Here is a 23,765-nt window from a genome sequence, read left to right as displayed (position 1 = left end):
TACAGGGTAGAAATTAAAATATATTCCAGTCGTGTCGATATGCATATCAAATTACTCGTCTGGTCATGAGAATTCAAAAAATGTATAGTTTGCTATACCTCCGACCTTAAATGAGGGCGCTATGGTCAAAAACGTTGAAAGGTCAACACACTTTTGACTGGTGGTCAAATTCACCAACACGGTTAACCTTATCAAATTTCAAATTAAATTACTCGTCTGGTCATAAGGATTACAAAAATGTCTAGTTTGTTATACCTCTGACCTTAAATGAGGGCGCTATGGTCAAAAAAGTCAATGCACTTTAGACTGGTGGTCAAATTCACCAACACAGTTAACATCATCCGATTCTAATGATTTTAGTGTCTAATAATATGTTTTCTGACATAACAAATTCAACTAAGCAACTTTTAAAACCAAAAGTGGTTGCCATAACCTTGAAATTTCCCTCAAACCCATGGATAAGAAGTTATATATGTTTGTCACCGAAACGGCAGCCATTTTGAATGAACATGGTCAAGGTAAGCACTTTTACTTTTGAAAGTTGTATAGTTGAATTTTGCCGTGTCAGAAAACATATTATAAGACACTAAAATCATTAGAATCGGACAATTTTAACTGTGTTGGTGAATTTGACCACCAGTCTAAAGTGCATTGACCTTTTTGACCAAAGCGCCCTCATTTAAGGTCGGAGGTATAACAAACTATACATTTTTGGAATCCTCATTACCAGACGAGTAGTTTGATATACAATTTGATAAGGTTCACTGTGTTAGTGAATTTGACCACCAGTCAAAAGTGTGTTGACCTTTCAACGTTTTTGACCATAGCGCCCTCATTTAAGGTCAGAGGTATAGCAAACTATACATTTTTTGAATCCTCATGACCAGACGAGTAATTTGATATGCATATCGACACGATTGGAGTATATTTTAATTTCTACCCTGTATGACCTTTGTTGACCCCTCACGAAAATGCCTGGGATTTTCAAGGGGGCAGCCCAAGTCAAAATTGTTCGGTATTCATCAGGGAACACAAAAACACTTTCAAACCTTTGTTCCCCGAGATTGGTCACGGGACCTACAGGCTGGTCTCCTACTATAAGAGATTTTAAGGATTACAAATATATAAATTCTGATTATACATGTAAATTATGTTTTAAAAAAATTACATATGAATCGCCTAGAATGATAAAAGAATGATAAAAGCAAGTAACCTTTTCAGGCAAAAATCTAACATATATTTGTAAGAGGTCCAGAAATGTGTTCAAGGTGTGAAATAGATCAATAAACACACTTAATCTAAGTTTGCAATTAGTGAAAAAAAGAAACCATTGCTATTAATTTTTTTTCTTTTTGGGCCTGAATTTGTGCACAACATAACAATAATAGTGTTTCTAATATTAAGTAACAATAAATAATTCAACAGAAAATTGACACTGAAAATGTATGCCCTATTTATTTCCACAGGAAAAGCAGAACAACTCTTACAGTAGTCACGACCTCCAGATAAAGAGCATCATATCATACCGACCACTAACTCACCTGTCTAAGCACAGCCTGGAGAAGCAGTCTCAAGTTCTTCTCCTCCTTATCATCCTTCTTGGTCCTGGCCACACTTGCTTTCTCCTTCTTCTGCTTCTTCATCTCTTTCTGTAGTGAAGCCTGTAGGGTCTTGACCTGAGCCTCAAGCTTGGCTATCCTCTTCTGTGCCATGGCCAAGGCTGCTACAGTGGTAGGGTCTGGCACTGTCACCTGTAGAGGATGCAATAGAAAGCATGATTAGCATGAAGAAATAACATTCAGAAGTGGTGTATCATGGTTATGTGCAGATAACAACAAAAAAGATCTTACACTTTCATGAACACAAAACTGTCATTACCTTTCAACAGGCCAGAATATTTTTTCATAAACTTAATAGTGGCACAGAACATTAATAGACAATTATCTTTCAAAGTCTTATGCGAGAAGAAAATGATCAGGGGGGAGAGTGTTTCACAAAGATCCTAAGTTGAACTTAACAATTATGGAAAGCCGTTAACATCTGTGCAGTATTTTGTAAAAGTTATTTTAAAAGGCATAAACTGTTGATTAAAATAATTCATATTTTCTCTAAGCAAGGAGATTTCATGTTCTTGGTGTGGAATTTATATAAAGTCTAAAGTACTTGAATTTTCGTTTTTGAATATATTTTTTTAAGGCTACAAATGGCTCTCCATAATTTTAAGTCCAACTAAGAGTTAAGCTTCACTTAGGGTCTTTGTGAAACATCCCCAGGTCATACAATGACAGGTATTTCATTATTTAATCAATGGAAGATTTCTCACCTCTACAGTTTTGATGATCGGCTCTGGAGCACTTACAGCCTCTGGCTCGGGGATGTTGCCCTCCTTGATAGCAGTCAGGGTTGTGACCTTTGACCCTAGGTCAGACTGCATGTTCTGTACCTCATCGAGCTGGGTCTGCAGCTCTCTCACGCTCATAGGCCTGTCAATATGCAAATTGCAAATGAAATAAAAATCAGATTGTATGTTTATACAGGGTATTTTTAAAGTGAGTTATTTCTTCTCTAATATCAGCCACAATTGTAATAGCAATAAAATGACTCCAAACATACAAAAGCTCTCTTTCTCCCTCTTCCCATCCCCTCAGAGAAAAAAAGAAAAAAACCAACTATATTTTGACAACAGGAAATTTGGAGGAAATCAAATATGATTTATATTGAGAATAATTCAATTGCAACATAAGCGACGACAGGGAAATGCAAGGGTAAAATCTGTCATCAAATATTAGTTTGATACTTTCTCATAAAGAACTGTTGTACAATTTCATCAGCAAGTGCTTACTTTTCTTTAAAGACCGTCAATACTACTCGGCCAGAAGGGATTAGACCACACAGCGAGGTCACTGACAGGTGGCTATCTCATTAACTCAGCTCTCAACTTACATAAGAAAAAGAGGATCATGGGGGACCAACAGGCACTGATTGGGGAAGTTTTCTATATAGAGGGAGCAAGTATCTACAAGTAACACAGTGGGGCCTTAAAGAAAAAAAATTCAACTCATTTAAGTCGCACAAGGGAACTACTGACCATGCTTTTAATTATTTAAAAAAATCCTTCATATGTGGAAATACAATGTACATGTGTGTGACCCGACTTACGTCTCTTCTTCTGTTGGCTCTCTCCCATTCTTCTCTTTGAAATCATCCTCCCATGTATTGATCTCCTCCGTTAACTCCTCCTCCTCCTGCTTCATTGATTCTTGATCGTTCTTTAGACTCTCTATCTGCTCCTCCATCTTGTTCCCATCTCCAGCCGACGCTGCCTTAGCAACCATCTGGAACTGGCTTTCCAGGGAGGCATACTTGCTCTGCAGTATAACATACTCCTGTAAATTATAAGAAGAGAAATGTAAACATTTAGAGATATGTGTATGAAGGGGGAGAAAATATACATATTGCGTATATCACCTTTACTTCAACTCTGTTCTGATGCATTTGGGCATGTATATTCACCTACCATGCACATGACATAGAAGTTTGTTTCATTCATAATAAAATTAGGCTCTTGTATATTTTATGATACATATCAGAGGAATTAAGAGAAACTGTTTAACACATATCACCAATACATGTCTATTAATCAAATCTATCTTAATCATATTAAGAATGCACTAAAATCATTCAATAAATATAAGAGAAAAAAAATGAAGAAGGGTAAAAAAGAACATACTGACAATGTACATGTACATGTACCTGCCAACCTTCCCTTTATATTACTTCCCTTCCTCAAAATGCATCTGCTACTTCCTGCATAATCATTGTTTTCTCATTGGAAATATCTTTTGTATTTCCTTTATTACAATTGTTCTAAGGAACAACAAAAAATGTTAAAAATTACACAGAACAGATAAACACTATGCAATCTTTAAAGACCTCCATTTTCAAAATCATATTTTTTTGGTAAAACCTTCAGGTGACCTACGTGGATCTGAACTTAAGGTATATTCTTTACAGGACCAATATGTCAACATCTTTTTCAGTCCTCTGTAACAATTGTCCATTATTTCTCACCTTCTGAGACTCAATGTATTTATCTTGCATCTCAGCCTTCTCATCTTGAAGTCTCTGCCTCTCCTCCTCCCCAAGACCACTACCAACAACCACTGGGACTGGAGCAACCTCCACCCTCGATGATGATGATCTGGATGCTGACCTCTCTATCGCCGCGACAACCGGCACCACAACATCACCACCTGATGAGTAGGAGGAGGATTTTGATGCCGCGAGTTCTGCTCGAAGTCGCTCCACCTCCTCCTTCTCAGTTTGTAACTCGTCTTGGATAATCTGATGAAAGACCAAGAAAGTTCATGTTAAAGCTTAATTTTGGCCAGGAGGGATTACACCTCCATGCATAATCACTGACAGGTGGTTATCTCATCAAGTCAGCTCTCAATTAACATAAGAAAAAGGGGATCATGGGGGATCAACGGTACCACTTCGGCATTGTTGGCTATATAGAGGGTAGTATAAGTAGTGAAATCCCGATTAAAGCTTAATGTTACATTATACATTTCGGCATAATTGTGCAAGTATTAGCTTGTCTTTGAATATACAACCAAAAAAAACACTTCACCAAAATTGAAGATAATTCATGTACAAAGCAATTAATTACCAGTTAGAATGTATCTACCGGAGTTCCTCAAATGCTCACTTGTCATAAGAAGTTGATTATACATTCCTGTATAAAGAATCCCTTGGATGATATGGGAATCGTACAGTTTACCCAAACTTTCCTCTAGCAAATTACAGGTTACATTGGTAGGTTATTGATTATGAAATATCTCACCTTCTTTTCTTCATTTGATCCCTCCAACTCCTTCTTGGTGGCGATAAAATGTTGATGTTCTTTGTCAGTCTGTTGAGTTAGAGTGCTTGTCAACTCCACCTGCAAAATAACATGTAAGACAGACAAATAAAAGCAAGAACAATTACACCTGTCCAGTCATTTCAGTTTCTGTTTATCTATCTCTGCATGTGTACAACTCTCTCTATAGCTCTTCATTTCTTTTCCTAATACTATGATGTTTCCTGCACATGCACAAAGATTCTCTCAATGCTGCTCAACCATGATCATATGCAGAAAACAAATAAATTATTAATACGCTTACCAAGTTTTGTAATTTTTTAAGTAAGTGAAAAATTGATTTGTTACGGTTTATGTTTCTTGAGAATGCGACATACTAAAGATAACATCAGAAAGTATTCAACAAAAGGTCCTAATTCAACCAGTCCACCTTTCATTCTTGAGTTACAAAAAATGCTAAAAACATCAAATTTACAAGTGGAGTAGTATGAATAATGCAGTAGGTAATTAAGACCAGTAGTTAACTGTATCTGTGTATTATACAGTGTCATCTGGTAAAGAAAAACACAACTGCTTAATTTGCAACAAATACAAAATTATCCACTTTACTGAATTCACAAGGTTAATGCCAGTCATTAATTGTAGGAACTAAAATAGTCCTAGCTTCGCTACAGTACAAAGTATCTGCTGTTACAATCTCATCTTCTAATCGTTTTGTTTTTGCACATTTTTCTTTAGAATGTTAAAAGTTTACCTTCTCCTTTTCCAGCCTTTCGATCTCCACCTTGTTGATAATAAGTAATCTCTTTTTCTCTTTCATCAACTCCTTGTTTCGTTGACTCAAACTCTGAAAGAAAGATTGAAAATATATGAAGGTCATTTTATTACCATTTTCATCTTCCTTATCAAATTCAGTATAATCATCTTTACCACCATCATCATCATAACAATCTGTTTCTACTCTGGCCTCTTGATGATGGTTTTTCCCTCTATCATCCCTTCCAATACAGTAATTTGTAATTACTATCATTTTCAATGTACATGAAAGTGTGAATTTCTCTTTAGAATAAGGGTATTACAAATGCCTCAAGAATATACAATGTTTATAAAATGTTTATTGTTTTATAAAATGATGTTTTATAACATGATTTGACTAATGACCGGTCATAAGTATCTACTAATGACCGGTCATTAGTAAAATTATGTGTTAGGCAAAATAAATGCCTGGTCATGTGTACGCTCTCAACCAATCATTTGATTAGCATCCGCTTAATCATCTTATAATATAATATAGTAGGGGATATGTCAATTACAACTTACTCCAAAAATAAGCAATCTAACTAAATGCTTTATTTTGAGCAGGCTTTTAAAAATAGGCAAGCATATATGTCTGATAAACAGAATTTAAGATTATAAACTTAAGTATATCTTACCATCAAAGTTTGTTCCCAGTATGACTTGTGACTGCCAAGTTCCTTTCGATGTACTTCAATCACCTGTCTAAAGGTCACGACCTTGTCTTTGTACTGTGACCTCAGATTTATGACAAACCCATTGAATTGATCCTAAAGAGAAAGAATGATTACAAAAACAAAGAAATAAGACTATGGGAAGGAGTACCGGTAGTAAATTGCAACAAAATGCAATACTGGTATAATGAAAAAAACAAAAGCTTTATAAATACCAAGATTAAACTAACTCACAAATTCAGCACATGTACAAAATCTGAATCAAATAATCTAATTGCCATGATGATTCTACATGTACACCTTAAAGGTAAAGATCAGTTTTGGAAATGCCCCCCTCTCAAAAAATGAAATAGAAGCTCTTATGACCTAACATGTGAAAGAATATGTTTTGACTAATACGTAAGGATACAAATTTTGCCGAGAAACCGCCTACTAGTTGATATATTTGGTAAAATATTATATCTATTTGGACCTGATAGATATCGCGCACGTAGTCCCATATTCATTTTTCTGTGTACAGTGCTTGTAATTTTACCAAGACTGGGCCAAATTTCTTATCATTTTGATGATTCAGGAACCTTGCAGTACACACCAATACTTATATGCTAGATGATCAACCTTTTCTGATCGATTCCACAACGTTTCTTTCACAATGCAATCGCATGACCATAACTGGTCTTTATCTTTAAAAGATGATATTGAAGTTTACAGAGAGAAAAAAGGTAAATGAAGATATAATTTTAGCACCCTGAAACAGATCATTCTGTGGCTTGAACGAGAATAAATGGAATAAGATTTGAATGAGAACAAATATTGGAATTTCTATTTCAACAATATAGGTGTTAAAATCATTCCACAGAGAGCCTGTAAAGCTTTTTAAACAAGGACACAAATGATAGAAGTAAATGCAAAACCTCTAAAACACAAAAATCATTAAATATGCACCTGTGTTTGATCCTCAATCTGCCTATAACTATCCTGTATTTCATGAACGATGCGTATGTGATTTCCCTTCATTTTCTTCATATCTTCCATCACCCTTGCGATGCAGTCCCTTGCGTAGACGAATGGGACATAAGCCTGCTGCTCATGTTCCATTTGGGGAGGGGTCACGCGGGACCGAGATGTCGTAGATACGAGGCTTCGATTGTCTGAAAGATACGGATGGAGAAAAGCAAACTGGTTTCAAACACAATAGCAATTCAGGTTTCAATCAATGCTTATATACTAGTACAGTATATGTGCGGCCATTTTCACTGCACAAAAATTTTTCACTACACAAAATTGAGTGATGTGTAAATTGTGATTCAATGATTTAGAGGCATGAATCTTTTGTGAGCGTGAACCACTCCCTAAATTTGTGAACATTTTAAACAAGTGAAAGTTTCTGGATTTACAGTGGACACACTGGCGATATCATATGGGAAATCCAGAGAAAACATCTGGCCTACTTTTGTTTCACATACATGTAACTCATGAAAAGAATATGTGTGGCAGAGAGACAAGAAAGAAGCATACGTCAATGGTAAAATTAAATGATTTTTCTCTATTGGTAAATAAACAAGTTACATGTACATTGTAACTCACCTTCTTCATGTCTTGCACTTGTCGACGGCATGACAGCTGGTGACCTTCGACCTTCCATGACACCACTAATCCTGTGATCCTCTGATGCCTCCCTGACGCTGATGACAGAGTGCATGCTGGGTACACTCCCTGTATGTCCTCCCTCACCGGGGGTGCGTGTCCTAGAGGAGGAGCGGGTTTTCTGGGCAGTTTTAGGACGATGTCCTGTATCGTCGTGGAGGTCGGCCATGCTTTGATCACTCCATGCTGTTTGAGATACAATATATGGCAGTACAATATAAAAACTACTTTTAAGTCTACCATATGCTTATCAAGCAGGTACAATTTCAATTAATGTTCATCACTCAAAACAATAATTCTGAAGCAACAGACTCAAATTCCAATCAGAAATGAAAATATTTTAATTCTCATTGTAGCTATAGCTCCTTGTATTTGTACATTTGTTGAATTGAGGAGAATTGTCAATCTGACCAGGACTGTCATTTCTTGAAGTATATTTCTTAAAAGCAAAAACATAAAAATCCAATGACTAACCAACCTTCCATAGGCTCTGGAGTGTGACGCACGGAATCAACGTTAGGCAGGTCATCCTCCGTGGGCATGACCTTTGACTTCTTTTTACCCATGATGCCATCTAGCGGACTCAGTCTTCCACTGCTTGGGGTTATAGGTCGTTCTAAAAGATTCCCAGGGCTGGGGGCCCGTGGTGAAAGTGGTCGATGACCCTGCTTAATTAAAAGAGAATAAAAAAGAGTTAGTCACCTGTTAAGAGTGTGCTTTTGGCCCAGTAGAGCAGGCATCGTCATCTAAGATGCACACAAAACACAATATGCATGTAACAATAAATTATTAAAATGTTTCTTTACCGGCAGTACCCATTAACATATACTTCACCTGGGTGGTGATTGGCAAATGTAAATTAATGTCTTGGTAAAGGACACAAGTGCCACGGCAGGACACAGAAGTTAATGCCTTTCTATCTCTGAACCAACAATATATTCTGACAATGCTCCGACAATTCAAAAGTTTTTTTTTAAAGAAAATGTTAAATAAAACACTCACACTTGTCAGCCCATCATTTTCAAAGTCTCTGACCGATGTCAGACTACCTGATACAGGTGTTAGGCGCTGTACTGGAGTTGATACTCTATCTATCTCTTCATCTCCATCAATATCCTGTCCTAACCATGCTGCAAAATAAAAGAATTAAACAAAATTGTACATACAGTGTACACAGCAATATCATATGCTAAACTGACAGCATCGTTTGATTTGCACTGATACTAAATAACTACATGTACTCTAACATATGTGTACACAATGTACAATGCTGACACTATCTGGTCTTTAAATTAAACATCAGTAATTCTCATGAAACTTGTTTGTTCAACTCAGAATTTTGAAAATCAGAACTATTTAGGCAGCCCTGTACAAACAGAATAAACAAAATATTAGTATAGTTTAAATTGACAAGTTCACTTGGAAAAGTAAGAGTGATAGAGGTGTAGATTTATTATAAATGGGAGAAGCCTTCGCTTACAGTTGTGTGATGCTGCGGAGGGGGGTCTCTCTATCTCTGCCTTAGGGTTCAGTGTGGGTGCTACCCTCGGAACAGTCTTCTTCTTCCTATTGGCTGATCTTTGAGTGGTAGCCATGGTGACAAATTTGTCCTCTAGCTCAGGATGATGTCTTTCACTGTCTTTCTTTAAATGTTGGTAGACCTATGGTATAGACACAATTAAAAGAAAATATCAATTAGAGAAAATGAAAATTGTCTACATATATAGTTCCTATCTTTAGAATCAACAGAATGTCCAGCATCATTTGCTATTAGATGCACCATTGGGGAGGTAAAAGAAGCAATCAAGCAAGATGATGAAAAAGACAAATACAAATTAGGAAAAGAAGGGAGGAACAGCAACATAGTCTACAACAACAAGTACAAGAAAGAAAATAAAAAGGAATTAAGTAATAAGTTAAATGATTAAAAATGCATTAAACATGTTTGGTATTCTTAATCATTTCAATAATGATATGGCAAAACTAAAAGTAGAAAGCCAATTGTTAACTTGAAAAAATAAAGTTAATTGATATTTCATAAATGATTAGAGTAGACCCGACCTAGATCTAACTCATTTAATTGACCACCGCTAGCACTAGCAGTACTCTATAATACAGTTAAGATTCATGTAATGGTAAAACATCGCCCTAAACGTAAGTTCACCAAACAAGAGCCATTTTTTTTACAATAATACATTACATGACACTGATACACGCACTACCAAGGCACTACCACCACAATACCACCACCATACCACCACCACCTCCAGCTCCAGCGCCATGCCCGCACAAGCACATTACAGTGCACATCATGATCAGTCAGCTCAGTCATCAGGTCATGTTCGCAGATATTGTACTCTCTTGTTCTGAATATTACAACACGATAACATTAACAGTTTTTAACACACTACAAACCTACTGTATTAAATTTCTTGAATCCATGGTAACAAATTGAGCTAAAGCATTGATATAATTGTAGTCAGATCTGAACAATATCCTATTTTAAGTCCAAAACATGGTCGCATTACTCCCGGAAACGATCCACCATTTTGGTCCAGCGGGTCCAGTTGCTTGGCAAAGCTGTCATTATTTACAGCGTGACGTCATATGTCTATTTATTATGCTAATGAGGAAAGTGCAAAGGCTCAACTGGTATCTTACGGTGTGCGAACATTGCAGACAATAGGTTATTTAAACCCATATATGTGTTCCTATTTTGGTCAGCGATTCTGTTTTGTGTACCAGGGAGGTGACAACATCCCTTCATCTTTGAGCCTTTGCTGCATCAAAGCCTGCGAGTTGCAGGTTGATAGTATTATGATGTACATCTTACTGGATCCGGGCAATAACTCGACTGATTGTTAGAGTAATCCCAATCGCAGCTCAGCTCCTTGTAAGCTATACCGGACTGTCAATCTTGTCGATTGATTGATTGATTTTTATTCGACAAGCTTCCAACATACAACAATATACAATAATAAAAGATCAGAAAAAAGTCAGCTTGAAGAGGATAACCCACGAAAGCTCGAGGGCTTATTTCCAGTGGGGTCCCTTACAGACATGAGTTGTATACATTTAATAAGTTAAAATAGTAACAATTATTTACAGACAGATAAGAAAAATAAAAGAATTAATTATTAAAGATAATAATAATAACAACATTAAACTGATGATAGAAATGATAATAAGTACAAGAAGAAAAGGAAGAAGGAGAAGAAGAAAAAGAAGCGGCCGGAGGAAGAAGAGGAAAATAATGATGAATTTGTAGAATTTCTATAACGTACAAAAAGGGTAAGCGGACACTTTTTTTTTTTGTCTCGAAATTTGAAAATTTGAAGAAAAAAATTTCGTTGGGGGGGGGGGGGGTAAGGTCAATTTACGTTAGCATGTCAGTATGATGTCAGAGACAATAGGGACTTTTAGATTTACGTGGACTGATACGTGTGACTTCCATTCAAGGCAGTGCATTAAAAGGACGTCGACCGTAGCAGTCCACATTGTCTTCGTGCAAATCTAAAAGTCCCTAATGAAGGTGCTTAGTGCACGGGGGAGGGAGGAGAGAGGTTGATTCGGTATATTAAATAGATTTTCTACATTTTGTTGTATGGTTTGTACTTCTGTTCCTTTAATTGGTTATAATGTAGATGCTATTTTATGTTCTCTTTTTTCACAAGTGCGCCTTGCATGCACTACACGCTTTAAAATCTCCTATACAGGTATCATCAATATTATTGTTGTTATTATTGCTATTATATTATCAATGTATGTAGGAGAGAGAGGGCAATATTTTAAAAAAAACTACCTAATACATGCATGTGATATTCCTTATACGGTAAATTTTCCATTTTCTGTAATGACTATCCTTTTCTGTTCGCGATGCTATCTTTGTTTCTATTTGTAGGCCTATACGTTTTATTAGCCTATTCGTATTGATAAAATTAAGTATATCATTACATTCACTTGCAGTTCAAAAAAAAAGGAAAAAGGGATAGCTCGGATCCGACGCCAATACTGATCTTTTTCTGTATTGGAAGTTTGCATTTCCACATGAATTGAATCCCTGTCCAGTCGATGTTTTGTCTTTGATTTATAACAAACAAATTTCAACATTCTATCCAAAGACTACCAATTTTTCACATTAAGAAAAAGAAGATAAAATGCTTCTTCTTAGATGGAAAACAAGCATACGTTAGTTAATTACTACAATTTTAAAGGTAATAGTTTTGGTATGAGGTCATGAAATTTGGTTCAAATGAACATATTGGAAGCAAATGCGATGCTACAATATTCAATTGTCGCAGTTGAAATAGAATCTAAAGTTATGAAATTGTAAATACTAAACTCTTTATGTTGTATAGCTCCCTCTCAAGGTCAAGTTATTAGTTAAGCTACAAAACAATGTTTCTTGATTGAAATCGACCGAATAGCTATTCCCGTTTGGAAATTATATATCACAACTATTATTCTGAGATTGTCATGCTCGCAGCTACCATTGTATGGCCGCATAGGCGCTATTTGAAATTTATCAAAATTTACCGGGAGCACCGGTAAATTTTTATATTCAATTTTACTCGAAAGCAGAAGTGTTTTAGGAGCTAAATTTTCTAGTGCTTATAATACATCCACATGGGCATCCAAATATGTCAAAATTGAAAAGAATCACTATCCACCCAATTTTTAAAATTTCCCAAAACTTTGAAATACCTTTAAGAACCGGTAGGCCTTAAACAATATTTCTTAGTATAAACGAGGTCATAAATTACTAATTGCAATTCCAACAACCTACTATTCAGAATGGTCCTGAAAAGTGTATTTCTTTTTCTGAAGTAGGCCCGTAGTTGCTCAAGATTACACGGCATCGGATTCAAATTCTTTAGTATTCAGATCTGCATAATTATTCGTATTGCTTTTATATCACACGGTGACAGTTTTCTTTCATTTAAACAGATCAAAATTTAATGGTGTATATCTTCACCATGCAGTGTGCTGATTTTTTGATTTTTTTTTTTTTTTTTTTTTTTTTGGGGGGGGGGGGAGGGGCTAGGGGCAGTTGTCCCCCAATAACATTCAAACATGGTTTATTTATAATTCGATACCATGTGATTTACAAATGTTGCTGAAATGACATGATCTTCCAGGGTCCCCCCCCCCCCCCCCCCAAAAAAAAGTCTTTGTTTCATTACGCCACTGACCAGGATAGCCATTCTTTTTTTTAAATGTTTATCGATCATTAATTGTTGATATGTTTATCATTGTTATGCTAACGTAACATTGATACTATTTTAATCATGTTTGTACCCTCTTACCCCTAGAGGGGATCGATATATATTCAATAAAATCTTACAATTCCACTTAGAAGGAATAGATGAAACAAAATTTGTATAACATATTTTTCTCATAAAACTACCGTTTGATTGGTACGATGTGACCAAAAGAGAGATTTTCTGCACATTCCGTCTGATAAGGAATGCTGTACTAATATTTCTACTTTACAATGAACAAAATCACATACGAGACGAGTTGTGCACTGGCACACCCGGGCTATCTTGACTATATAGGGGGTACAGTCAGGGGTCTCCAAAGCAGAAAAAGCCTGCGAAAGGGGGTTTATAAATGTTGGCAGTCCTGAGATAGGGGTACTTTCAAAGGGAGGGAACAAGCATACGCGTACCCTAAATAATACTGAGTGGGGTGGGGGGGGGGGTGCACGCCATGGAGAATGGTCAAACAGCTAGATACTGATCTAGGGGAAATCATAACTATTGGCATAACGAGTTATGCATAATTTGTCAATTATTGTAAATGGGCATTTTACTTAATAAAGAAAGAATATGTTTACATGGAAAGTATAACAAAATACTAGTACAGAGTAGTGATGTCCTATTTTAAATTCCAAACTCCTTGCTTTTTCCAGCACAAAATGTATTTGATTTTTTCTCCTTTATCTGTTTTTTTGTTCACTCAAAGACACCGTTCAATGCTTGCACGCAAAGCCAAAAAGCGAAGATCGTGGCTCTTCGCTTAGAAAGGCATAGATCTACATTTTGAGATTAAAAGATTATGCTAAGGTAATTGTCAGTACTCTATTTTAGTATTGTCAAAGGTAACCAGCAACAATGGATAAGGTGCAGTTTAATACACAGGTAATTGACGTTCTTTTGTCGTTTTAACGGTATTAAAAATGTGAAGTGATAAGAAAAATGGCTGTTGCTGAATGATCCCATGTATCAGTGCTGATTCAATGGGGCTCCGAACTCGAGTAGTGACGGGACTCTCCCGAATGAATGAAGTGTATGTTGGTGTGTGACTCCCTGTGCATATATTAATAATATATTATATTATAATAATAATATTAATATTAATATTAATATTATTATAATAATAATATTATTATATAATTATATGGATTAGATTCTCCGGTCGTGTCGTTGCAATGATATGAAATTGACAACTATTATGAACAGAGTTTAGTTCTCATGTAATACTGCTCAACTGCAGAATACCCCGCACATTTGAGCCGCTTAAATGACATTTTAGTCCAAAGTTTGGTTTTGAAAGTCTTCACACCATCTTTTTCTTCACAAAAGCAGTTAATTTATTATTAAAACTAAAATCAATACCTCGGCCAATGGTACATCCGTACATGTCTTAATAATAGATTGCAGAACTTTGTAAGTTCTTGAATTTGTCATTTTTTCAATTGTGTTTTTGTTTGTTTCTCTCTCTTTTTCTCTCTCCCTCTCTCTCTCTCTCTCTCTCTCTCTCTCTCTCTCTCATTACTCTTTATTTTGTTAAGATGGTCAACATGAGGAAAACGGTGAAAAGGGCAAAAGTACAACTTATTCACCATTTAACACGTCAAATCATGGTCGTCAGAAAGAAGAAGTAAGTAAAATATTTTTTTAGAGTTTGATTGCATCTAGAGTAAAGGAGGGTTTTTTCGGCCACTTAAGACAAAATCCTATTTTTTGGACTCTTTACTTCCTATTTATTATCATTTCTTGTTCAAATCATGAAGCAAATATTATTATTTTTTAAACAAAAAACAATCCCAGAAAAAAATCACAAATTGCCATGACAATATTCATTTCAACTTTCACTGTTTCTGAGTCATTATCTGCATAGCTAACCAGTTTTTGGTCGCATGTACAAAATCAATAGGAAGTGCGCGCTGTGCGTTTCCGCGCTGATCTATAGCACTAGCGGGCGGAGCAGGTATCCCACACCGGAGCTCGCCATGCCGAAAACTAGTACTGCAGTGATCGGAAATTGGAATCTGAATTAGACAGAGATATCGTGTGTGCGTTGCGGTGTCCGGCTGCATTGATTTAATACATGCGATGAGATACTTTTGAGCTTGTGACTCACACAAAATCGGGCTCTAAATCTGAAAAATACTTGAAATAAAGCTCATTTTATGGTACCCATATTTCTTACAGACACGCGTAAGATACTCAATTTTTCAGATTCGGGTAGCAGGACCGCCGATTACATCACTAAAATGTGATATTTTAGGATATATTTTCCATTGCAAATGTGGTTCTTCAGTGACTCTGGCATAGTATGGTATATGGGGTTCTCTGGTTCTGGTTCTCGATTTTACTCCGACAAAGCGGGATCCCGCATCACGTCAGAGGGCTGACCTGGGGATTGACCTGGTGGAATTATTTCCGTTTGGTGTTTGTGAAAAAATCGCAGAGCCTTTTCTTAAAAATATCTATGTTTGGGGCGTCTAGGATGTAATGAGGCAGGTCGTTCCAATATTTAACAGTCCATGGGAAGAAGCTATTTGAGTAAATTGTTGAGTTGGTTCTAGGTCTCTGGAAGTGTGCGCCTAAGTTGGCAAGATGGTCTGGTTAAGTAGGGGTTCCAGTCAACGTCTACAAGGTTTGCGTTGATTTTGTACATCATGTTGAGTCGGGCAATCTTTCGTCTGGTCTCGAGGTCAGTCCACTGGAGAGAGGTTATCATGGCTGTCACGGTCGATTCTCTTGAGTAGTCAGTGAGGCACATTCTATCAGCAGCTCTTTGGACCATGTCAAGCTGATGTTTTTCTTTTTGTGTGCTAGGGTACCATGCAGTCATGCCGTACTCTAGTTTGGTTTGTACAAGTGATAGATAAAGTCGTGATTTGACGTCAACAGTACATGCTTTAAAGTTGCGTCGGATGACTCCCAGTACATATGTGGGATATGTGATATGCTATTATGTGATGTATTTTAAAGGGATTTTACCATGCATTCAACGGACCAGCCGAAAACTGGTGATGGTCGATTACCCCCTCCTTTACTCTAGGTCAAAACATCATTTTTCTTCATAATCAATGGGTTTTTTTTTTTTGTAATTAGATGTTCCCAGGATTTTGCACAAGGTATACAACAATGAGAAACTTGAAAGTGGTATATAAAAATATTCTTTCACAAATTTATATTCGTACTTGTATATGAATAGTACATTGTTACTATCATGATTCATATTGAGAGCCGAAATGGCTTTACTCTCATATTTTACCACAGAGTTAACACCCTTTTGGTTCTGAAGTCTGAACAGACTATTTTGGGTCATTCTATGATGTTTCTCATTCTGGCATGCTTTATTCAAGTTTATTGCATTGATCAATGCCTTTATTTCACTACCTGTTTTTTTATATTGATTGCAGACAAAGAAATTGTATCCTTCTCACAAAAGGCTGCCATTGAGATATACAGTACTCTTCAAAAAATTGATTCAGGGGTGAAAAAATTACATATACATGTACATATGTACATATTTTTATACTAAATTCTTCTTTCACATTTTATTTAATCTAGGGGATCTGGGCAGCAACTTGTAAAGAATGAACGGAGGGCAGGGCGGCTGGTGAAAGAGATTGAAGTAATCAAAGACCTCCCATGTGACGAGGTCACCATGTCAGCCGTCATCAATAAACAGTCACTACAGGCTGTGTTGGACAATGTGAGTTTCCTTCATGAGGACCTGAAGATTTCCTATTCAACCTAATGATCTTACAAAATGTGGCATCTGAAATGTACAATGCTATTATATGGGTTATATTGTTATTATATTTTTTTCGGGGGGGGGGGGGGGTTGAGTGCCCTGACGCTGAGATTAAGTATTTATTTATTTTAGTGTTGTGGTCTACTGGATAAGATCATGAACACCGGATCACATGGGATGGTTTAATCCTTACCATTGCATGTTGGTTCTTTACCACTCTTAACCCAAGTGGGGTGTATTGGTACTCAGTAGAATGTTAGAAATCCCTTGAATATTTAAGCACCTAGCCATGGTAGCTTGGCTAAAGCAGTGGTACCAATTTGTTACTTATTTCATAAATTATTTGCATTAAGCAGAGTAGAGTCTGTTAGTATAGAAGATGCAGAATAGAAATGTATCAAGTACTATTGAAGTAGTAAAACAAATATATCAGCTCAACTGCAGTGTAAAGAAGCTGAAATTAATAATCGTATTACTGGTAGATTTTCATATTATGCCCACATGACATACATGTTTATGATTTGGTATCATCGAGTTGGAATAAGAATTGTAATGCCTTGTTGATTTCATTCACTACAGGGAAACTCTACAGCAGAGCAGCGTGGTACAGCCCGCCTTATCCACCATAAAGTCATATCCCAGCAAATAGCTACCTTCAAAGGCAAGTGGTCATTATGTAGACATGCTTATATTAGTTGGGAAATTATGCCTCAGTGAAATAAGGCATCACATTGCACCTTGGTATTGGAATGCTACAGAAACACTTTTTGCTATACTGTATGCAATGTGATAGTTATTGTACGCAGTAACATAGTGACGTGTTTGATTCATTTAATTATTACATACTGTACACATGTGATACATGTATGTTGTAATTATAACAATAGACTTAAAATCTGTTATGGGCACAATGAGGTTACATCATAATTGTAGGTGAAAGAACTGCTCATGCTGTTGTATACAGATTCACTAATTTGCAATATACTGTCTGCACTACAGATTTTGGTTTAAATTTTCATAAATAATTTTTCATAAATAGACATTTGTTTGAGTATCATGTTCTTTTTCTGTGTGCAGATCTTGTCACAGATGATCTACTAGAAATTGGGAAGAGGAAAGAAAAACTACTGAGTAGAACCGAAGAAGGAAATACAAAAAAAGCAGATAGAAGAAGATCAGAATCATCAAATGAGGAGGAGGAGGATTCTTTGGAAGAAGCCGACAACGCCAGTGAAGCAAGTGATAATGATGGGGATGAGACAAAGGCATCTCCATTTCTAACAATGGACACTGGAAGATCGAAAAAATCAGAGTCGACAAGTCTGTCGGAACAAAATCAGCAATTAAGAGAACAGATGGAGAGCAGGCATAAAAAGTCTGGATTCTTCACGACAGCTCAAAGCAAGGAGGACAAGTTGCAAGGAGAGAGTGATGATGATGAAGAAGAGGAGAGTGAAGAAATGGATGACGATGAGGAGGAGGAGGATGATGTGGAGAGCATAGAAGACATGGATGATGACATCGATGACATGGGAGAGAACTTCAACTCAGAATTCAGGGAACTCTCAGCAGAAATCAAGAAAGGAAAGTACAGTGGACACGTGGAGAAAGAGAGGAAGAAATCTAAAGGGTTGGACTCCTTGTTTGTGGGTAGATTATCTGGAAAGGGCCATGATTCTGGTGACAAGACGATCAAAGGCAGGAAGAATCGACCTGGGCAGACGGAAAGACATAAGTAAGTGTAATTTAAATTTAAGAATAATTTGGGATGTCATGGTATTATCTACATTTCACCATTGACAACTGAAAATGAAAAGGGTTGTATGGTCCATTAATCTATGTAAGAATGCCTGTAATAAAAGATAGACTATTTATAGCCTAATTATTGTTTAAGGGCTTAAAAATCTTACATGTTCATCTAATGTTTTTTATTTGTCATGTCATCATAGCAAAAATGTACCAAATGGCTTTATTTGGAATTGGTCTTTTTTATAGGACTTAAAGTCATAGTACATGCAGTTTATCTCCATATTACATAAACAGTGTATATTTACTTGCATTTTTAAACCAACCGATCAATCTCTTAAATGATGGCATGTTTACATCTTCCCTCTTGTAGGATAAACATCAAGAAGCAGATCAACGTTTTAAGGAGACCCTCAGGGAAGGAGCCTAGAGAGGGCAGCAGACATGTGGCCCTTGTGGATCTACCTAGTTTGGATGCGAGAGAGAAACAACCATCTAAGAGGAAGGTCATCCCAGGCATCAATGCTCTGTATGAGAAGCCCAAGACTGGAGGTAAGAGTTGTATCTTAAAGCATTAATTCTACTCTAAAGTTGCAGGAGACCATAAGTAATAAACATCCAAAAATCCAAGCTATATGGTCATTTAGACCCGAATTCACAAAGAAGGTTTAGATTTAACCCATAGTTTAAACCCTCATTTACATAACCCATGGTTTAAAAATTAGCACAAAATAAGCGTACCTTGCCTTGTGTGCGTCTAATATTAGACCTCTGACTTGTGTCGCACTTATTTTGCGAATAATTTAAACCATGGGTGATCAGATATACTGAAATCTTAGATATGGTTAAAGGTATGGGGCAAAATAGCTTTAAGCCCAATTTTATGATTACCGGTACCGTTATGTATGTATTACTTTTCATATTGAGCCTTTCCAGGTGCTAAAATATAGGAAGGGATCAAAAGGCTCTCGGGTATATCATTAGTAGGGGCATCATCAGCAAATATTTTCTCTGTGAACATGTCAATATCAACTTTCCCAATGTTGACATATACCTTTATCAACAAAATATCAGATTTTCTGCATCATTCAATCCATTATCCTGAATATGTAATAACATTCTAAAAAGTCAGCCAGAAAGATCATGGATCTTTCCTTGACATACTTGTAAAAGGGTACTTTAAAACTGCTCTATCCAAGTGACTAATACCAAGTTTTCTTCAGAAATGGATCTACAGAATACATAAATAACCATTTTATTGTAATTCATTGATGATAATAGGTTATGCATAATTTATTTTACTTTCCTAGAATCCTGTCAAATTTTCTATGATTTTTTCTTCATCTATTCCTTACACTAAAAAATCTTCAGATTCATCAAACGAGAAGGTGCTGCCATCCCAGCGCTCGATGGTGTCTAAGAGAGGAAGGGGAGGAGCAAGGGGAGGTGGAAGAGGAGGAGGAGCTGGTGGAGGAGGGAGATCACTCATGATGGCTTCTGCACAAGCTCCAGAGGCCCTTCATCCCTCATGGGAGGCCAAGAAAAAAAAGAAGGAGCAGGAGTCTAAGATCTTACCTTTTGAAGGGAAGAAGATCACTTTTGATGACTGATTGAGAGGGGGAGGGGCAATAGAGAAAAAGGAGTTACACCAGCTCCCCAGTGGGAACAAGCAGTGATGGGGAAAAGAGGGGGCTGCGTTACTAAATACACGGTTTTAGTTGAAGGGAAATCCAACCCTAATAGACAACTACCAGTACTCTAAAAGAAAGCAGAAAAATAGAGAGACAAACTGATGAAAGTTGTGAATTTTTGAAGTTGTAATGTCAATGTGATGTAGTGCCGGTCGACTTACCCATCTGTTCCAACATATAAAATGACTAAACTTAAACAATTTCAATGATCCATTGCTTTAATAGGAGGGTCTATTACTTTTAGAGGACCTATAACATATTTTTAGTAGAGCCCCAAGGGACAGAGAACTTATGAGAAAAAAAGAATAACAGAAAGTATCAGACTGTATTACCGGGTACTGACAATAAATTGGCCAATTTAATTTAAATATCGTGGAAAGATTTTTTTTTTAAAGACAAGGTCCAATTATCTTTCGAATTCAATGAACAATGACATCGTCCATATTATAAAGTGAAATAAAAAAGAATAACATGTGCTTCCAAAATAAATTTCTTTTGTTTCACATTTATTTGTCTCTTACTCTGCTTATTTACACATTTACCATGTATACCAGTTATGAAAATAATGTAAGTGACAATATTATATTGATTAATTAATCATAAATCTAAATTTAAATCAATAAAGACACATGAATAAGTAATGCACTTTGATTATTTCCAGTGAAATTCAGCTCGCTACATATAACACTTCTACACATTACATCCATACATTAAATACATATACAACTGTACATACCGTATACTGGTTTAAAAGTAAACCAGTTTGTACATGTACATTGTATCAAATTCATTTCACATCTGCTAATTCCGTCTAATTTGTAAAACAGAAGTTAAATCAATTTTAAGAATCATATGCACATACAAGTGTAATATCAAACTCATAATATAATAATAAGCTGGCCACGAATTGAAGGGATTATTATTTAAAGTAATGTTTACATTCACGCTTTTAAAATTATATATATTGTTTTTTATTTGTTGCATATTTGTAATAGTTATTATTCCTTTGTATTGAAAACAAAATATTCATGTACCATGTAAATAAACTTACTAATAAATACCAAAGCGAATACAAACAGTTTGAGGACTTTTCACACATGGAGTAGACTACATGTACATTTAAAAACAACAAGATGAACTGGCACAAAGTTAAAAGAAAACATAAAACGAAATCCTCTTTTTTGTCTAACACAAAATACATACCATCACATAGACTGTAATCAGTACTCTTTGATTGCAATCGAGAATATTGATACTGTCAAACCTGCTTGGGTGACCACCTGTCTACAAAGACCACTTTTTATATTTTCCTTGGGCGGTCGCAATAGACAGGTTTGACTGTAGTACACATTGATTTAAAAACTTGAAAATGATACAATTCACATCTATTAGAGTTCAGGTGAATGCATGTGACTTTTTGTACAATCAAGGGAGTGAATAATTATTGGAAATATAGCTTCTTCAAAAATTTTAAGGTCCATATTTATTCACATTTTACATTTCAGACCCAATAAACGATTCACATACGTTACATAAACTAGTGCAGCACATAATTATGGTCTAAAGCACTTCTCCGTTACAATATTCCAAATTCATGATTTTAAAAAGTAAAATTAAAGGTAATACATGTGAATTTTGAGAAATATCATGATGCAACTAAATAAAGACCGACACAAAAATGATTGTCCTTTTGATTGATTTTCATTTTCTTTTAAATACAATGATTTTTCTTCAAATTGGTACGTGTAGCACTGTAAAGGTAACACTAAGCACGTGATATCTAAAAAATGCATACAATCCGATGGAAACTCGGGTGTATCCAAAATTTGAAATTAAGGGCTTTTTTAACCTCAAAACTTTCTCCAAAACTTCAACAGTAATATGATAATCTTTTCAAGATGTTTCATAGAAAAATAGGTACAAAAAATACATAAGAAGAAATGTGCAGGCACTGTTGTAATTTGTATTGCCACACGGCGCAGCATATTATTACAAACATGTTGTGTACCAGCAATTTAACCAGCTTAGACACACCAACTTTCACACACACAACTCTACATTATAGAATATATAGTATTTTTATGATTTCACATAAAACAAGAATAAAGCTTCTTAGAAAGAGACAAAAATGTGTTCCTAAAGACTTGTGTCACTAATAATTTGTTCAATCTTCTCATCTATGTGTTTTTACTTCTTTTACTGACCTGTTTCATCTCATTAGAATGCAGTTAAAAAAGCAACCTAATTTCATGTGTAAAAACAAATATTTTTTCAAAATTTCCTGTCAAGACAACATAATAAGCCAGAAATTGCAACTACAAATGACTTATACAAACATGTACCCTTTATAAAGCAGAACATATTCACTTCACTTTACAAGAAATACAGAATAAACAGTCATGGCAAGAAACTGGTTCTTTCTGACATAAAAGAACATAATACAAATACACAAAAGTAGTAGAATAGTTTGATTTGACAATTCGAGAAATTTGTTCCGTAAGAAATTAGAAAAACATGATTATGTATCACATATCATAGCATGTTCTGAACACAAAGTTGTTCCTGTATTAAACCTATGGGAAATTGGTTAAAGAGAAGGTTGAGTTCTGGGAAGAGGTGAGAAATAATTTGTGAGTGTTATCATTGTATTATGCAAGTGTGGAAGAACATCGGACAAAAATTGTTCCCTGAAAAGGATGGCTCTTCAAATGCCTTAATATTGTAAATATGGCATGTAACATCCTAAAAAATCACGACAGATTTTTACGTTACATGTTCATGTAGTCCCATATACATCTTTCCGTGTTCAGTGCTTGTAACTTTACCAAGACTGGGGCAAAATTCTTATCATTTTGATGAATCCAGAACCTTGCAGTACACACAAACAATTATATGCTAGATGATCAACCTTTTCTGATTGGTTCCACAACGTTTCTTTTACAATGCAACGCATGACCAGAACTCAACTTTATATTTAAGCTCAAAGCGGAATCAAGATTACCGTACATTTGCTATTGATTTTTGGAAGCACTACAGTGAAATTGTTCATTCACTTGATGCTCAATTAATAGATCAAGGGTTTAAATTTTGTCCTGATGCATACCACTACACACTATCATCAAACACCATTATCATGTACACATAAAACTTTCAAGATTGAACTGTGTTACATGATTTTTTTCCATTCATGGAAATATCCATTTTGCATTTGAAGCCAACAGTTTTGAGGTAGGCAAATGTCATTTCTTTGAACTTATTTGGCAGCCAAATAAGAAACGATGGAAACAGATATATCACCTTTTTTCTCCATTATCTGTACAACAGGTCTAGGTTTTTGTTATGTTGGAAGCA

The 23,765-nt window shown here is 35.8% G+C and overlaps 2 protein-coding genes across 4 annotated transcripts in view; one reads left to right on the top strand and one right to left on the bottom strand.

Moving 5' to 3' along the window:
- Positions 1-10,577, bottom strand: part of LOC373208 (calmodulin-binding carboxy-terminal kinesin) — a 31,930-nt gene extending 21,353 nt beyond the window's left edge. For all 3 annotated transcript variants that reach the window (XM_030976491.1, XM_030976492.1, XM_030976494.1), the window contains exons 1-13: positions 10,400-10,577; positions 9,461-9,641; positions 8,983-9,110; positions 8,459-8,645; positions 7,921-8,166; positions 7,279-7,484; positions 6,298-6,429; positions 5,619-5,711; positions 4,847-4,945; positions 4,072-4,344; positions 3,160-3,386; positions 2,324-2,483; positions 1,542-1,751 (exon numbers count right to left, since the gene is read on the bottom strand). In XM_030976491.1, coding sequence (XP_030832351.1) covers positions 1,542-1,751; positions 2,324-2,483; positions 3,160-3,386; positions 4,072-4,344; positions 4,847-4,945; positions 5,619-5,711; positions 6,298-6,429; positions 7,279-7,484; positions 7,921-8,166; positions 8,459-8,645; positions 8,983-9,110; positions 9,461-9,575 — 2,076 coding nt within the window. In that variant the 5' untranslated portion in view covers positions 9,576-9,641; positions 10,400-10,577. The remainder of the gene's footprint in view (positions 1-1,541; positions 1,752-2,323; positions 2,484-3,159; positions 3,387-4,071; positions 4,345-4,846; positions 4,946-5,618; positions 5,712-6,297; positions 6,430-7,278; positions 7,485-7,920; positions 8,167-8,458; positions 8,646-8,982; positions 9,111-9,460; positions 9,642-10,399) is intronic.
- Positions 10,578-14,018: 3,441 nt separating this feature from the next.
- LOC764660 (serum response factor-binding protein 1) lies at positions 14,019-21,080 on the top strand. Its single transcript, XM_030976518.1, has 7 exons — positions 14,019-14,123; positions 14,777-14,865; positions 16,791-16,935; positions 17,557-17,638; positions 18,055-18,712; positions 19,097-19,275; positions 20,095-21,080. The coding sequence occupies exons 1-7, from the start codon at positions 14,097-14,099 to the stop codon at positions 20,331-20,333; spliced, it is 1,419 nt and encodes a 472-aa protein (XP_030832378.1). The 5' UTR covers positions 14,019-14,096; the 3' UTR covers positions 20,334-21,080.
- Positions 21,081-23,765: the final 2,685 nt, after the last annotated feature.

The sequence above is a fragment of the Strongylocentrotus purpuratus genome, unplaced genomic scaffold, assembly GCF_000002235.5.
Source record: "Strongylocentrotus purpuratus isolate Spur 01 unplaced genomic scaffold, Spur_5.0 spur5_scaffold_9, whole genome shotgun sequence".
Taxonomy (NCBI): Eukaryota; Metazoa; Echinodermata; class Echinoidea; order Camarodonta; family Strongylocentrotidae; genus Strongylocentrotus; species Strongylocentrotus purpuratus.
The sequence above is the reverse complement of the archived record's forward strand: the minus strand, read 5'-3'. Positions and strand labels throughout refer to the sequence as shown.

Bases quoted from the DNA above. Each gene is read 5' to 3' on its own strand.
- LOC764660 (XM_030976518.1), top strand. From the start codon at position 14,097: ATGGATAAGGTGCAGTTTAATACACAG. The intron at 16,936-17,556 runs GTGAGTTTCCTT...CATTCACTACAG, and splicing joins TACAGGCTGTGTTGGACAAT to GGAAACTCTACAGCAGAGCA. The intron at 19,276-20,094 runs GTAAGAGTTGTA...AAAAATCTTCAG, and splicing joins TGAGAAGCCCAAGACTGGAG to ATTCATCAAACGAGAAGGTG.